The sequence below is a fragment of the Petaurus breviceps genome, unplaced genomic scaffold (genome assembly GCF_028583685.1).
Source record: "Petaurus breviceps papuanus isolate PSGF00001 unplaced genomic scaffold, PetGlider_PUasm1.0 90667, whole genome shotgun sequence".
NCBI lineage: Eukaryota > Metazoa > Chordata > Mammalia > Diprotodontia > Petauridae > Petaurus > Petaurus breviceps.
In genome coordinates, this window is record NW_027187302.1 from 3,193,609 (window position 1) to 3,209,842 (window position 16,234).

The 16,234-nt window shown below is 36.5% G+C and overlaps 1 protein-coding gene across 3 annotated transcripts in view; it reads right to left on the minus strand.

Annotated features, from left to right (window-relative positions):
• Positions 1–16,234, minus strand: part of SNX14 (sorting nexin 14) — a 110,906-nt gene that overhangs the window by 85,196 nt on the left and 9,476 nt on the right. For all 3 annotated transcript variants that reach the window (XM_069065090.1, XM_069065089.1, XM_069065088.1), the window contains exons 2-5: positions 5,725–5,845; positions 4,324–4,400; positions 4,162–4,240; positions 1,845–1,888 (exon numbers count right to left, since the gene is read on the minus strand). In XM_069065090.1, coding sequence (XP_068921191.1) covers positions 1,845–1,888; positions 4,162–4,240; positions 4,324–4,400; positions 5,725–5,829 — 305 coding nt within the window. In that variant the 5' untranslated portion in view covers positions 5,830–5,845. The remainder of the gene's footprint in view (positions 1–1,844; positions 1,889–4,161; positions 4,241–4,323; positions 4,401–5,724; positions 5,846–16,234) is intronic.

Here is a 16,234-nt window from a genome sequence, read left to right on the forward strand (position 1 = left end):
ACAAGTGTACATTTATTTTCAAGGATGCACTTAGAGGGATAGCTTGCCTTGGAAAAGAGGAGGGCCATTTTTTCATCAAAACTAGAATGAAAGAGGAGATAGTGAGTAATATGTCTCAGAATCAGTCAGATATGTCGGAGGGGAACCAGGAGAGCCTAACATCCCAAAAATAAAGAAAGGAGAAAGAATATAGGAAGTGATAGTGACTGACAGTGTGAAAGGCTGCAAAGAATTAGAGAAGGATAGAAACTGAGAAAAAGCTATTAGATCTGGCAATTAAAAGGTCACTGACACACTCTGAAAAAAGCACTTTCAATTTAATGATGAAGTCAGAAACCAGACTGCAAAGAGTTTATAACAGAGCGAAAGTGGAGGCAAAGAGAGTAGCTAGCTTTAGCTAAAATGTGGAGTAGGAATAAAGGACAATAGCTACTAGCATGTATGACAAGATCAAATGAAAGTTGTTTTTTTTTTTTAAGGATAGCAGAGATGTGGACATTTTTGTAGGTAGCAGAAAAGGAACCAGTAGATAAGAAGAGACTGAAGATCAGAGAAAGAGTGGGAAGGATAACAGCAACTTGCTGGAGTAGACAGGAGAAAATGGATCAAGGATGCACAAATAGGCCACAGCAAGGAGGAGATCATGAGTAATAAAGGAAGAGGATGAGAGAGAAGAGAGAGTTCTTGGCTATCACAACACAGACATCAAAAAACATTCAGTTTATAAAATAGGTAAATTTTGGGAGGATTCTCCTACTTTGGGAGGGAAAGTAAACTGCTTTTCACTTCCCTGAAGTCTGAAGATACCTGAGGAATGGAGCAAAAAGCTGATACTGAAGTCCTTGAGCATAAAGTTAGTGCTGAAAATAAAGTTCCTGAAGGTACCACTGTTACCTATGGTTCATAAACCCTGAAAATCCTCCCCAAAGGGGATCAGCATGGAAACCTAAATTAAAACTGTATGTTAAGATCCTAAAATCTAATAACAATATCTTGATCCACCAGTTAAAGATGTTTAATCATGTTACTATAAAATCCATAATAAGGTTCTTTAAAGGGGCTGACTTGTACTGTATCCTGTTAGCCCTATATATATTTGTCCAGCTGGCTTCTGTTTTAAAATTTAACATTCTCAAAAGCTAACCCACTGCCTTCTCTATGCTCTGTAAACCCCAGAACCCCTAAAGCAATGTCACAGTAAATGTCATTAACACTCAAGATTTTAGAAAAAAATTTCAATTTTCTATGAATTCTTTACTGAAATTAACTACTATAAAATTATTCAATTAGAAAATGTAAATTAAGATTTCTCAGAAATCATGTAATTTAAAAAATTAAATTCATTTATCTATTAGTAAAAATAAAATTGCTACATTTAGAACTTATAAAAAAGAGATTATCAAGAGATTAGTTCTCAGGGCAGCTGGGTGGCACAGTGAATAGAGCACCAGCCCTGGAGTCAGGAGGACCTGAGTTCAAATGCGGCCTCAGACACTCAACACAAAACTAGCCACGTGACCCTGGGCAAGTCACTTAACCCCAACTGCCCCTCCAAAAAGCAAAACAAGATTAGTTCTCTTGACAAAAAAGTCCCTTGGTTTTCCCATTATATTTTTGTCCTGGAGGATTAATAAAATAAAACAAAGCAGTTCCTGCCCTTAAGGAGATTACACTCTCGGAAGGGCTGAGAGGGAAATATGACAATATACAGATATATAAATACAAAATAGTTCTAGGAGGAAAAAAAGCTCTATGAAGCATTGGGTACTTATGTGTAGAGTACCCTTAATTCTGATTGGCAGTCATTCTACAATATTAATGAATTTCCTAAAAAGAACACATACCTGTACCATGGATAAACGAAGTTTTCCAACACTAATTCAAGCACCTAGGGAGAAAACATTTTTTTTTAAAAGAACAGTGCATTAATTTATCTTGGGGAAAACATCATTACATTTAGTAATAAGAAACATATGTTAACATTAACAAATTTCCATTGCCAAAAACTAAAACCTCTGACATGCATACTTCTTTGCAAGCTTCCCATAGTTAAAAAGTGTTCTTGGAGGCAACAATCTAAATAGCACCAGAAAACTGTCAAAGAAACTGCTCCCAGTTGCACTGCAAAGTCAGAGGAGAAATAAAGGAAAAACAAGTGACATTAGTAGTTTGAAAAGGACCTTACCTTCATTATTTCATTTTAGTCTTACAACAGTTCTCTAAGGCAAGCAATACAACTAACAGATAATACCACTGTCCCCATTTTATAAGAAAGGACATTAAAGACTGACTTGCACATAGTCACAAAGATATTAAGTCCTAGAGGTGACATTTGAACTCTTGTCTTCCTAATACCATGTACAGTGCACTCTACTCCAGAAGATAAAAAATTGTCAAAACTTTTCCTTTTTCAAATCCAGAGGTGAAATGTATGTATGTATGTGTGTATATGTATGTACGTGTGTGCACACACTCACATACACACAGATGTATGCACTGACTCTTGTAGAGAGATGGAATAGAAGGTCAGGATTCAAAAAAGGAAGAGCTGAGAATGACAAACAGCCATAAATCTATATACTAAAAAGGAATCTATAAGTCATCACTAGTACACATGCCATGACCCTCCTAGCAAAACCTCTGATACTGGCAATAAGTGTGAACATAAATAGTTTTAGCATAAGATGTCAACATGAAGCATACCGTGTTTCCCCGATAATAAGACACTGTCTTATTACTTTTTTTGGACAGAAAAACACCATAGGGCTTATTTTCAGGGGAGGGCTTATTTTAATGAACATTGACAGCAATTTTAATAAACAGGTAAATGTGAACAAAAAAATGTACCTTTATTCAATAAGCAAATCACTGGGGAAGAACAGGATGACGCGCTCACTGCTGCAGCTCTGATTGGATGCAGCTCGGAGCGCGGCGTGCGTTTCACTTGGGGGGGGACGGTGCATACAGAGGGTACCATAATGTAGCGTGTAGCGCAGGGGATCACCTTCACTACAATAGCAATCTCAATAGGGCTTATTTTCGGGGAAGGGCTTATTTTAGAGGAATCTTACACAGTACGGGGAGGGCTTATTTTCGGGATAGGTCTTATTATCAGGGAAACACGGTATTAGTATGGGAAATGGGATATTTCTAGATTAACAGGGTCCTTTTTAAGTACCATATACAAAGGATATTCCTCTATAAAGTAAATGCTAGGAGATAGTAAAAAAAAAACAAACCATATTCCTGTCACAAGCCTCTTTTAGATAAAGAAGGACTGAAAAATATAATCAAAGATCTTAAAACTAGAGGTACTTTGGAAATTCAGAAAAAGCAAAATACCAAGACATAAAGTTGCATCTTGCTCCACTTCCACAAGTTACAGAACATAAAACAAGTTGAAAAAAAAGGAGAAATAATGAGGCAGGGTTCAGAGTGCTTACATTTTTCCCAATTAGCTTAGTAACATCTACTACACAAGAACAGGTGAAGTCACCAATTCTGTTTGTACTCCAGTGAGTGAATATCAAAGCTAGAGTGACTGCTGAGGAAGTTATGAAACACATTAACAACTACTCACTCTAGCCAAGGTCCTTATTTGGAAGTTACCTGGGTAGAGTGAAAAATGGGTATTCTGTCTCTAACCACAGAAAGGTAGTGGTACATACCAAGTATAACAGGATTTCATTTGAAAAGATTTCTAAACAAAATTAAAACACTGGATCCACAAGCATTCCTAATTTGTCACTCAAGCTAAATAGGTAAAAAATATCTTTATCTTAGCTTGTACCACTAGTTTGTAAAAATAAGCAAATTTAATTTTATTAGTTGTTATTGATTATTAATTATTAATAAGCTAACAAATTTTATTTGATGCACTCCATATATTAGAAGATATTCTCTTTTTTTTTTTGCTTTTTGGAGAGTAATTGGGATTAAGTGACTTGCCCAAGGTCTAGTAAGTGTTAAGTGTCTGAGGCCAATTTGAACTCAGGTCCTCCTGACTTCAGGGCTGGTGTTCTATTCACTGCGCCACCTAGCTGCCCCTAGAAGATATTCTTGATTAAGATTTCAATTGAACTATTTGTTGAAGTAAATTTCTTTGAGTACCCTACCACACCATCTATGTCTAAATGTGCCTGTTAGGAGATCATCTATTACCTCTGAGAGAGATGCATCAACTTTGGAAGATACTTTAAGGTCTAGCCAGGGTTGGTAGTTTTCAAGCAGCAAAGTAGGTCTGAAAAATACAAAGCAATTGAACAGCTTAAAATGCAGAATATAATAGAAATCAGAATACAAATACTGAACATATGGCCTTACCTGTGCCTTTCACATTTCACTTTGCCGCACACAGCACAGCTATGACCTTGGGGAAACAATTCTTGGAGTTCTAAATGCTTACAGAAACAAAATTGAGGAAAATTGAGGAATCAATACCATTTCTTTCCCAAAAATATTTCAACAATCATTTATATACAAATCAGCTCTAAAAGAACAAAGATTTCTCAGAAGCTTTCAATTATTATGAAACAATAAAACAAAAGAAATAACATGGAAATTTTACCCTCTGTATTAAATGTTTAAACAATTCCTCCAAAATTTCCCTTAAAAGTTTGAAACTTAAAATTTTTGCAAGTCAAAAATGCCAAAAGTCTTTATAAACAATCACATCTAATTATATAGAAAAATAAAATATTTTTGATAATACAAGTAATATAGCACATGAGCTATATTTCTAGGGCTAAAATTTGAAGTTTCTACCTTTCACAACACTTCCAAGAAAGAATTCAATCTATACACAAACCCTTTAATAGGTTTATCTCAAACTTCTGAAGAAGTAGAGTTACTTTTCTTGTCTCCAAAAGTTTTCAAATCATCAAGATGGAGGAAAAAACTGATAAATAAGAAAATTGCTGAGAGGTGAAAGCAGAGGATTTGCTACCAGCTAACCCTGGATATACCTTTTTTTTACATACAGAGAATCTTTCTTTACACACTGAGAGACAGGGTATCAGGGATAACTAAAAACTAAAAGCATTCTCAATTAAAATACAAATAAATTTGAATTTTATCACAATAGCATCTATATATTTTTAAAATAGCAAATACATGTAGTACCAGGCATTATTTAATATCTAAAGTCCTGCTTCAGATACATATCAGATTATGTGGTCCTTGAGCAAATACTTAACTTCAAAGTTTCACGTAACTTTCTAAGAACCTAAGTGGCACCAAAGTTTCAGACTGAATGTGGTAAAGGGAACGGCCTCAGCAGGCAAGGGGGAGGGAACAAGCATTATTTAGGGTCTATCATGTACCAGTCACTGTGCTGATCATTTTTTCCAAATATTTCATTTGGAAATCCTCATCACAACAACCCTTTAAGTTAGGTGCTGCTATCATCATCATTTTCCTTTATCAATGAAATCACAGATGAGGTTCCCATCCACCCCCCAGAAAAAGAGCAGGAGGGGTAAAGGAAGGGAAGGAGAAGATGGGGGAAGAGAAGAAGATTAGCTTCTTAAGAAGAAGATATACCTGCTGGTATTTTGGTCTGTGGATTCACAGACCTCTAAAAAGCTATGGTCCTATAAGACTATGAGGTCATTAGTGGTATAAAAACATGATGGGAATTCATATCTTAGAGGATTAATTATGCCTTGCAAGATTAAAAATGTTTTTGATGTAACAACAACCTTAAAAAATAAGAAGAAATTTTACCTTGGGCTTGTATTTTATTGTGAAGAAAATATTTGGCAAAAGAGTATCCGGTCCTAATGAGCAGTAGAAAGTGACAACTCCAGCCACAAATGACCAAAAGATCATTAAAATATGAAGATACCTTGTAAAAGAAAATTGAAGATAAAAGGTAAAAATGAGATATGCAAACTACTAATTCCATTTTTCTTAAATAGCATTATTACTTTCTTAAGCAAATTCACTAAATGCAATATGAACATTTTGAAATGTTACAGATGTATTTCAAAAAGAAAAAGTTAAATATCAAATAAGTTTTTCATAAAACAACTATTCACAGGTGCATAAAGAATTATAAAGTATTTTGTTGCTAACAACTCCATGAGGTCTTTTGGGGAAATCTGACTAGAATTGATCTGGACTTCTTTTTACTCATTTTTCACAACACATTCACAGTGCCATATATGAAGTAAGATGATAACACTAGAGGTGGAAAGAACCTTAAAGGTTACATAGTCTAATTCCCTCATTTTTCCAGATAAGTAAACAGAGGTCCACAGATGCTAAATGCTGAATGACTTGCCCACAGTCACACAGATAAAGCCAGATTCCTGGGACACTAAACCCAATTCTCTTTTGTACTACACCACATTAAAGAATGGTCACTAAACTTGAATTCACATCTATTCACCTTCAAATATTCAAAGTATTTGCAGTAATTACCTCTTAGTAATGGCTAGAGATATGGCAATCAGTTGCTTTACCAGTTCTAGCACTTATGTATCTATGCAAAAAAAGTTTCCTTTCAAATCCTAGATATACAAGTGAGGAAACTTAAGATCAAAAACTTTCTCTTCAGCTTCTTCCTCACTTTTTTAGACTAAAATGCAAATCTTAGCATCTCTGCTAGTATTTTTTTACTTAGTAGGTAACAATAATGTGATTGGTGCATATATATATATATATATATATATATATATATATCTCCTGTTAATGACTTCATTTTGGAAAACAGTAGATAATCACTGCAAATTAAGAGTATTACATACAATATATATAAACAGTTCTCAAAAGAAAAATTGCCAACTATTATCAATTGTATCAAAGAATGCTCCAATTCCCTAATTATTATTAGAGAAATTCTCTTATTAGAGAAATACAAATCAAAACAACTTGGCAATTTTACTTCACCCACAATAAATTAGTCAAGATAAAACAGGAAAACTGTCAATGTTGGGCATACCAACACACCCTTAGTGGAGCTTCGAACTGATTCAACCATTCTGGAAATTAGTTTGTAATCAGGAGAAGAAAGTGACTAAACATACTCTATGAACCAGAGATTCCACCAATAAGGATATATCAGAAGATGATTAGTGATAAAAAGAAAGGCTTAATATACACCAAAATATTTATACCAGCACTTTTTATAATAGCAAAGAACTAAAAAGAAATAGATACCTGTCAACTAAGGAAAGAATAAACATGTAATATAAATATGTGAATGTAATGAAACATTATTGAACAGCTAGAAATAATGAAGAATTCAGAGAAGCATGGAAAGAGTTTTATAAAATGATGCAGAGTAAACTGAAGGTGGGAAACATAATGACTACAACAAGGTAATGAATAACAATTTAAAAATGAAACTGAATGTGGTAAATTACAATGACCAAGGTTGACCAAAGGAATATAAAAAAGGTACCTCTCTCCCCTATTTACAGAAATGGGGAAAAATAGGCAGTGAAAAAAAAGATAATTTCCCATTTTTTCAACATATTGGTCAGTTTTAATAAACTGTTTTTTCCCTTCTTTCTTGTTCTTTATCATAAAGGATGGTTCTGTGGGAGAGGTAAAGGAGATGAAATATATTGGGAACAGTAAGTATGTGCAAAAACAAAAGATCAAAATAAAAATTTATCTTTAAAAATAAAGTTCTGCAGCCCTGCAAGGAGGGGACCTTCTTTGGGAGGAGTGGGGGAGGTTTGGAAAGAAGGAAAAGGGAATGAGTAAGCCCTCTTACTTCTCAGTAAAGTGTAGGGTGTCACCTCTTCTGGCATCAATAAATAGAGCACTGGCCCTGGAGTCAGAAGGACCTAAGTTCAAATCCGGCCTCAGACACTTGACACACTTACTAGCCATGTGACCTTGGGCAAGTCACTTAACCCCAATTTCCCTGCCTTCCCTTCTCCAAAAAAAAAGCATAAATAAATAAATAACTGGTATCGGTATGTCAGCTGTATCCCTCTCCCTGCATCTCTCTAAATATTAGAGTGTCAGTGTGAGATAGTGGGAAGAGTGCTAGCGTTAGATTTAGATTCAGATCTAGATTCAAATCATGGTTTAGTAGATCTTGGTCAAGTCACTACCTTTCTCTGGGTCTCTATGTCTTCCTGGCTTAAAAGTCTATGTTTAATTCCAACAACAAGAAAGACTGTGAGCCTCCTATTTAACTACCATGGTTTCTATTTTTTCAACTGTTAACATGAGTTAGACTAGATGAACCTTGAAGGTCCAGATCAATGGTTCTTTTTTTTTTATGTTGTGGATCCTTTGATACTGATGAAGCCCATGGGCCACTTCTCAGAATGTTTTTAAATGTACAAAATAAAATACATAGGATTGCAAAGGAAACCAATTATACTGAAATACAGGTAATCAAAATATTTTTAAAAGGTATTTCTCAGACCCCAGGTTAAGAATCCCTACACCAGCTCTATAATCCGACTATTTTTTTAGTGAAGGTTTGAAACAATTCTGCTATTTTTCTCATACTTTATCAAGTTATAAATATTAGTTTGTTTATTTTACTTCCTTATTTCTCTAACCAAAATAATATACGAACTGTCCCATTTCCTTTTTTCTCCTAATTTAAAACAGCAAATGCAATACCAAAGTTAAAATTCCAGCCTTTATCTACTTATAAAAAATTTATTACTGTTACTAAGTGAATTATCATATCTCAAGCAGTCTATGCCTACTCAAAAATTAATTTTCTAGAAGCAACTCAGTCATAAATGTAATTCTGGCTATCATTTTTTGTATTAAAATCTTCCACCTCTTTAACAATAGAGTATTATAATGTGTGTGATTTTCTCTTATTAATTTTCTTCTTTTTAGATCATAAACTTCTAATAGACAAGAAACCCATTTTCCCTACACTCTACAAACCTCCACACAATATATCAGTCATCAAATACAGTATTCTCATTCTTCTCCAAGCAAACCAACAAAACTGGTTCCTCCTTTTTCTCACTGGAAAAAATCCAAACTCTAACTTTGAAACCCTCCAGGATTTCCCTGCAACCTACTTTCAAGCTTCTCTCTTAAATACAATTCAACAAATATTAAAAACAACTCCTCCAAACTGTGCCAGATTCTTCTGCTTGTTTGTCTTGGCTTTTCTATATCCCTAGGAAGCTCCTTCTCCTAAATTCTACCTCTCAGAATGCTTGATTTCCTTCAAGATTCAACTTAGAGACTGACTTTGATTGGGGAAAGGCAGGGAAGAGAAGGAAGGAGACACAACTTTCCTGGTCATCCCAGCTTCTAGTGCTTTACTTATATGCTCTCTTCTATAACCATTTGAATGAATAAACATTTATTAAGCACTTATGTGTCATACACTATACTAAGTGCTGAGGATACAAACAGAAAAGGCTAGACAGTCTTTACTCTCAAGGAGCTCAAATTAGGACAGACAACACATAGGAGGGGGTTCAGCTGAAGAGAACGGACAAAAGGGAGGAAAGGGAAGGAAGCAAGCACTTTTTTTAAACACCTACTATATGTCAGGCACTATGCTAAATGCTTTACAAATATTATCTCATTTGATCCTCATAGCAACTCTGTGAGAGTTACTATTTTGATCATTTTACAAGTTGAGGAAACTGAGATGGTGTCACTGACTTGCCTAGGGTCACACAACTATCAACTGTCTGAGGCTGGATTTGAACTCATCTTCCTGACACCAGGACTTGAAATGTATCTACTGTATCACTTGGCTGCACGGAAGTTCTAAATATCCCTGCAGTAGGATAGATGCCAAATCTTAGGGGGTCCTTAGAGACGGTGCCAGCAATTAACATGGTAGTACCCAGGGGTCATGAGGGCATAGCAATGGGGCAAATGGTGGTCCTTCACCTTATCAGAAGCATTATAGTTGCCAACTCCCATCTCCATCTAATTGGTGTAAGCATCCATGTCCATACTGCATAGGATGGGATTTGGAGAGGGCCAGCCCACCACTAAAGGATCAAAGATTTGGTTCCCTGCCCAAGATGAGGGAATGAAGAGGATGAATGTTGAGCCAGGAGGAGGAATAAGGAAGAGGACGCTACCAGGATGGTGAGGTAGAGCAAGGAAAAGTGAGGGTGAGAGCAAAGTCTAAGGGACAGAGAAGAGTGTCTACTGTCAGCTATTCCAGGCAAGTGCCCCAATGGTGTCTGGGCGACCTGAGTTAGGAGACAAGACTCAGAAAGAAGAAAAAGTACTTCCATTCATGTCTGTTTCTTCCAGGCTGCTGTGGTTGGGCTGCCCCCAACAGAATTTCAGCTCCTTGAGGCCAAAGACTATATTTTTCTTCTTTGTATCAAATACCTCTGATGATGGTTTAATATCCACTAACAGAAATTTAAGACCAACAGTCTTTCCTCATTAGATAAGTGTTCAAAGGATATAAAAAGTCCTCAAAAGAACTGCAAATTATTAAATATATGAAAGAATGATCCTAATAAATACTATGAGAAACGCAAGCCAAAGCAATCCTGAGATTTCAACTCACACCCATCAAATTAATAAAGATGAAAAAAGATGGGAAGTCACTATTTAAAAAATTGTGGAAAGATAGGAAGAACACTTATGCCCTGTTGACAGAGTTGTGCCCTTTGACCAAGAGATTCTACTGCTAGACAACAGTCAATGATGAAAAAGAAAGGTTCCCTCTTTAATGCACTGTTGGTGGGGCTGTGAAGTGGTCCAATCATTGTTAAAAGCAATCTGAAACTGTGTACAAAAACTTTATTAAACTATGCATATCCTGACCTAGTGATACCACTACTTGGTCTATATGTCAAAGACATTAAAGAAAAAGGATGAACCACATGTACAAAAATGTTTATAGCAATTCTTTTTATAGTAGCAAAGAATTGGAAACTAAGGAAATGCCCAAAACTGAAGAATGAATGAACACGTTATGATATATTATGTAATGGAATATTACTGTGCTATAAGAAATGAAGGTGATGGTTTCAGAAAACCTGGAAAGATTTGTATGGATTGCGGCAGAGTCAAGTAAGGAGAACCAGGAGAATAATTTATACAATAACAATACTATTAAGGACAATCATCTCTAAAAGACGTAGGAATGCTACAATGAGCAACCAAAATTGCCAAAGGGCTCTTGAAGAAACATGCTATCCAATACCAGCCAGAGAAGTAATGAACTCAGACTACAGATCAAAGCATTTTTTTCCTTTTTTTTTTTTTAACATGTTTAATGCAGGACTTTGTTTTGTAGGTCTCTATATGTTTGTAATGGATTTTTTTCTTGTCTTCTGAGGCAAGAGGTGAGGTAGAAGTGAAACAACAATGGAAAGAATTTGGAACTGAAAATAAAATAGAACTGCATTTACTTATAGCAATATTTTTGCAGAAATAGGGATCCACAAGTGTGGAACACATTGCATATAACTGATTTTTTTTATGTGCTGACAAGTTTTGCTGAATTCTTTTCTCTTCATCTTTTTTTAGGAAAACTATTTTTGTTTTAAGGAATGGCTAACTGGTAGGGAGAAGAGAAGACTACCAGGAGGAAATTTAGTCAATATAAAAAACAAAAAACACATCAATAAAAGTCTATTTAAAAACAAAATAGCAAAAAAGAGGATTTAAACTCCTTGAGGTCAGCAACAATTTTTCCATTTTCTTTGTATCCCCAGCACAGTGCCTGACACAGCATTTAATGAAAGTTTATTGTTTAACAAATTAGTTACATGACTCTTCTACTCAGGCCAAACTTTTTATTTATTTCTCTCCCAACACTCCTGCTTCTAGACAATGACTGTCCACCTGACTTCCTCTCAATTTTATCCAATAATATTTACTGAATACCTCCTATTTTGCTAAGCCAAGAGTTTGATTAGTAGTGGGATCAAAACAATAGGTGACCCCCTGCACTTCCAGTCTGAGTGAGACTGGGAACTCAAAACAACAACCCCATTACCCCTCAAAAAACTTTAATCACAGAAGTGCCGTGATCAGAGTTTCAGATTTGTACTTCAGAAAAATTAATCTTAGGGGCAGAGTCAAGATGGCAGAGTAGAAGCAGGACTTCCCCCCTGCTCCGGCTTCCACCTTCCCCAATCCATGTAAAAAGGGAACTCTGAACAAACTTTGGAGCTGCAGAACACACAAAATGACACAGAGAAGCTAACCTCCCACTGAGGACAGTCCGGCAGGCCGACAGGACTCGGCCAGCACAGTGCTCTAAGAGCCCAGCCCAGCACCACGCCAAGGCTTTAGCCCCAGGGCGGGCCTGACCAGGCGCCAGCCAGAGGGACTTCAGATCAGCAGAAGCTATGGCCATTTCCAGATTTATCAACACATAGATGCGAAGGACAAAGTGAGAGGTCAGTGCAGTCTGGACTTTGGGACCCAGTAAGTGGGAGTACATGGCTTTTGCCCCCAGGGCAAGAAGCTGCTGAGACGCTGGCAGTAGCGCCACATGGCAGCTTCAGCTCCTGGCCTGCAGAGTGTAGGGGGACCAAGCACCAGTCTGACGGATAATCGCTCTTGCTTTAACCTGCCTGGATCTGGATTGCAGTCTAGGGTCGAGGTCCTGGGGTGTGTGTCCAGCTTGCCAGAGCTTGTGGAGACCTCAGAGAAAGCACCCATCTAATATCTCCGGCAGCTGAGAAAACCCCAGTGTTTGGGACAAAAGCTCCCCTGTCTGGTGGCAGAGTTCTACTGTGGCAAAAAGCACAGGGGTCAAGTGACTGAGGGGAGACATGACCAGGCAAAAGAAACAAAGCAGACAGAAGATTACAACATTAGACTCCTATTTTGGGGACAAAAAGGAGCAAAGCATGGAACAGGAGGAAGCCAATGAAGTCAGAACTCCTGCACCAAAAGCTTCAAAGGAAAAGACAAGCTGGTTACAGGCCATAGAGGACCTTAAGAAGCAGATAAGAGAAGTGGAGGAAAAATTTGGAAGAGAAATGAGAATGATGCAAGAAAATTATGAAATGAGAGTCAACAGCCTGACTGAGGAAAATAACACCTCAAAAAATAGACTAACTCAAATGGCAAAAGAGGCTCAAAAAGCCAATAAGGAGAAGAATGCCTTAAAAAGCCAAATTTGCCAGATGGAAAAAGAATCTCAAAAGCTCAATGAGGAGAATCATTGCGTCAGAATTAGACTGGAGCAAATGGAAGCTAATAACTTTATGAGAAATCAAGATGCTGTTAAACAGATCCAAACAAATGAAAGAACAAAAGGCAATGTGAAATATCTCATGGGAAAAACCACTGACCTGGAAAATAGATCCAGGAGAGAGAATTTATAAATGACTGGACTACCTGAAAGTCATGATCAAAGAAAGAACCTAGAAATCATCCTCCAGGAAGTTCTCAAAGAAAACTACCATGATGTTTTAGAACCAGAGGGAAAAACAGAGGTTGAAAGAATCTACTGATCACCTGCTGAAAAAGATCCCCAAAAGAAAACTCCTAGGCATATTATAGCCAGGTTCCAGAATTCCCAGATCAAGGAGAGAATATTACAAGCAGCCAGGAAGAAAAAATTTGAATATTGTGGAAACACAATCAGGATAACACAGGATCTGGCAGCTTCTACACTGAGGGATCAAAGGGCTTGGAATATGATATTCCGGAGAGCAAAGGAGCTGGGATTAAAACCAAGAGTCACCTACCCAGCAGAACTGAGTATCATGTTTCAGGGAAAAATATGATCATTCAGTGGAATAGAGGACTTTCAAGCATTCTTGCTGAAAAAACCAGGCTGAATTGAAAATATGATATTCATTTACAAGAAGCAAGAGAAGCTTGAGAAGGTAAACAGGGAAAAGAAATCATAAGGAATTTAACAAAGTTGAACTATTAACATTCCTACATGGAAAAACAATAATTGTAACTTATGAAACTTTTCTCAGTAGTTGAAGGGAACAGAAATATATCTATGTCTATATATGAGGGTATATGGGCATATGAACACATATGTGAATGTGTGTATATATGTTTACAGGTATACATAGATAGAGGGCACAGGACCAATTTAATAGGAAGGGATGATACTTAAAAGGTGAAATTAAGAGGTGAGAGAGGAATATAATGAGAAGGAGATAGGGAAAGACAGGATGGGATAAACTATCTCGTATAGAAGAGGCAAGGGAAAATGGTTACAATGGAGGGGAAGAATAGGAAGGCAAAAGGGAATGGATCAACCTTATTCTCATTGAATTTGGCTTGAGGAGGGAATGAAATACACACTAAATAGGGTATCTCACCCTCCAGGAGAGTAGGGGGGAAGGGAGAGAATGAGAGGAGGGGGAATGATGGAAGGGAGGGCAGGCTGGGGGGAGGGAAGTTGGAAACACCCACTTTTGAAAAGGGTTGGGATCAAAGTAGAGAATAGAACAAGTGGGAGGTGGGATAGGAGGGAGGGAAATATAGTCAGTCTTTTACAATATATCTACTGTGTTATTGTTTTGCATTAGCCACACATGTACAACCTATACTGAACTGCTTATCTTCCCAGTAAGGGTGGGTGTCAAGGGAGGAAGGGAATGAATCTCAAATTCAAAGTTTTAAAATCAATACTCAAATATATATATATATATACATATATATATATATACTATTATTAATACTACTTTACATGTAATTGGGAAATAAGATATACAGGCACTGGGGCATAGAGATCCACTGGAAAAGTCAAAAGGGGTATGGGAGAAAATATGGGAGAGAGCAGATTGGAGGAGGGGATATCCTGTGGGACTGCTATTTTGGGGTGGTGGGTAGGGGAAAAATGGGGAGAAAATTTGTAACTCAAAATCTGGTGGAAATGAATGATGTAAATCAGAAGTTAATAAAGCATTTGAAAAATAAAAAAAAAGAAGAGGAGAAAAATAATCTTGCAGCAGTGTGAAGAATGTACTGGAGATGGAAATTAAAAGATCAATTAGAAGGCTATTCTACTAGTCTAGGCAAAATGTTATGAAGGTCTACAAAAGTCCAGTGGAAATGAAAAGGAAGAGATGTGTTGGAGAGATAACTGAAGGGAGAATTAAAAGAAGTTAACAATAATTATAAGTGAGAATTAAAAAGGGAGAAGTCAAAGATGACTCATAATGAACAAATGGAAGAATAACATTGTCAGTAACAAATAAGGAAGTCAGGAGGAAAGGAATGTTTAAAGGAGAAAGAAGCTAAGTTTACTTTCAGACATTCTGTTGGAGTGTAGGTGGAATTCTACATACACTGTCCAATAATAGGCAGTCAGAAATGGGCTGAAACTAAGCTAGAGGTATAGATTTGAAAGCTCTCTGCATATATACTGTACAGTTTGATAGTTGAAGCCATGAGAGTGGATGAGACTGATAAAGCAAAGAAGAAAGTGATGAGGGAGAAGGGAAAGAGTGAAGGGAAAGGGAGAGGAGGAAAGTAAAGGTGAGAACCTAGCCCTGAATAAAGCCTACTACATCTAGGGAACAGGAAGAGGTTAGGGAAATAAAAGGAAAATCAAAAGAATGCCAGGATATGGAAGATAAAGGAGTATATCTCACATCAAATACTGTGCAGGAGATGCCAGTGTATCTGACAATCTGTAGATGACATGAAAGTCAGGAGTAGTCCTTTTAGTAGCAAAAGTAGTTTCAGTAGAATGGTAGAAGAGACAAGAGACAGTCTTCCTAATGGAAAGTGTGCTGAGGAATGAATAGCACTCTTAAGGTATTAGAAGTGACTGAAATGCTCTTTCTCAAAGTTTGATACTTTAAAAGAATAAGAAGGAGAAGAGATAATTCTATGAATTAACTAGTTGAATGAAAGTAGGCATTATTATTAAGAACAATTCATTAGTTCAAATATTTACCAAAAACCTAAGAGTTCTTTAGTAAACTAAAGAAGTACTGCTAGAATTTTTTTTTTAACATTAAGACCTGAAATTTCACTGGTATAGGGAACTTCCCATATAGAAATTCCATCTAGAAATGCAGATTAATAACTGGTCTCCAACTTAAATATTTACTAAATTTATTTTCAACCAATGACAAATGTCTGAAAAGAATAGGCTGAATCCTTAAATAGTGAATTAGTTCCCAGTTAATTGAGGTGTATAAGCTAAGGTTGAATGATCCCTTCCCAGGCAAACTGAAGAATTCAGATTCAAGTTGGCAATGGACCAAATGACCTGTCCTTTCCAAATTTAAAAGTTTACCATGCTAATCAAGTCCCATCACAACCTCCAAACTCTTTTTCCCAAAACAGTAATTAAAAATCATTCTTAAGAGCAAAG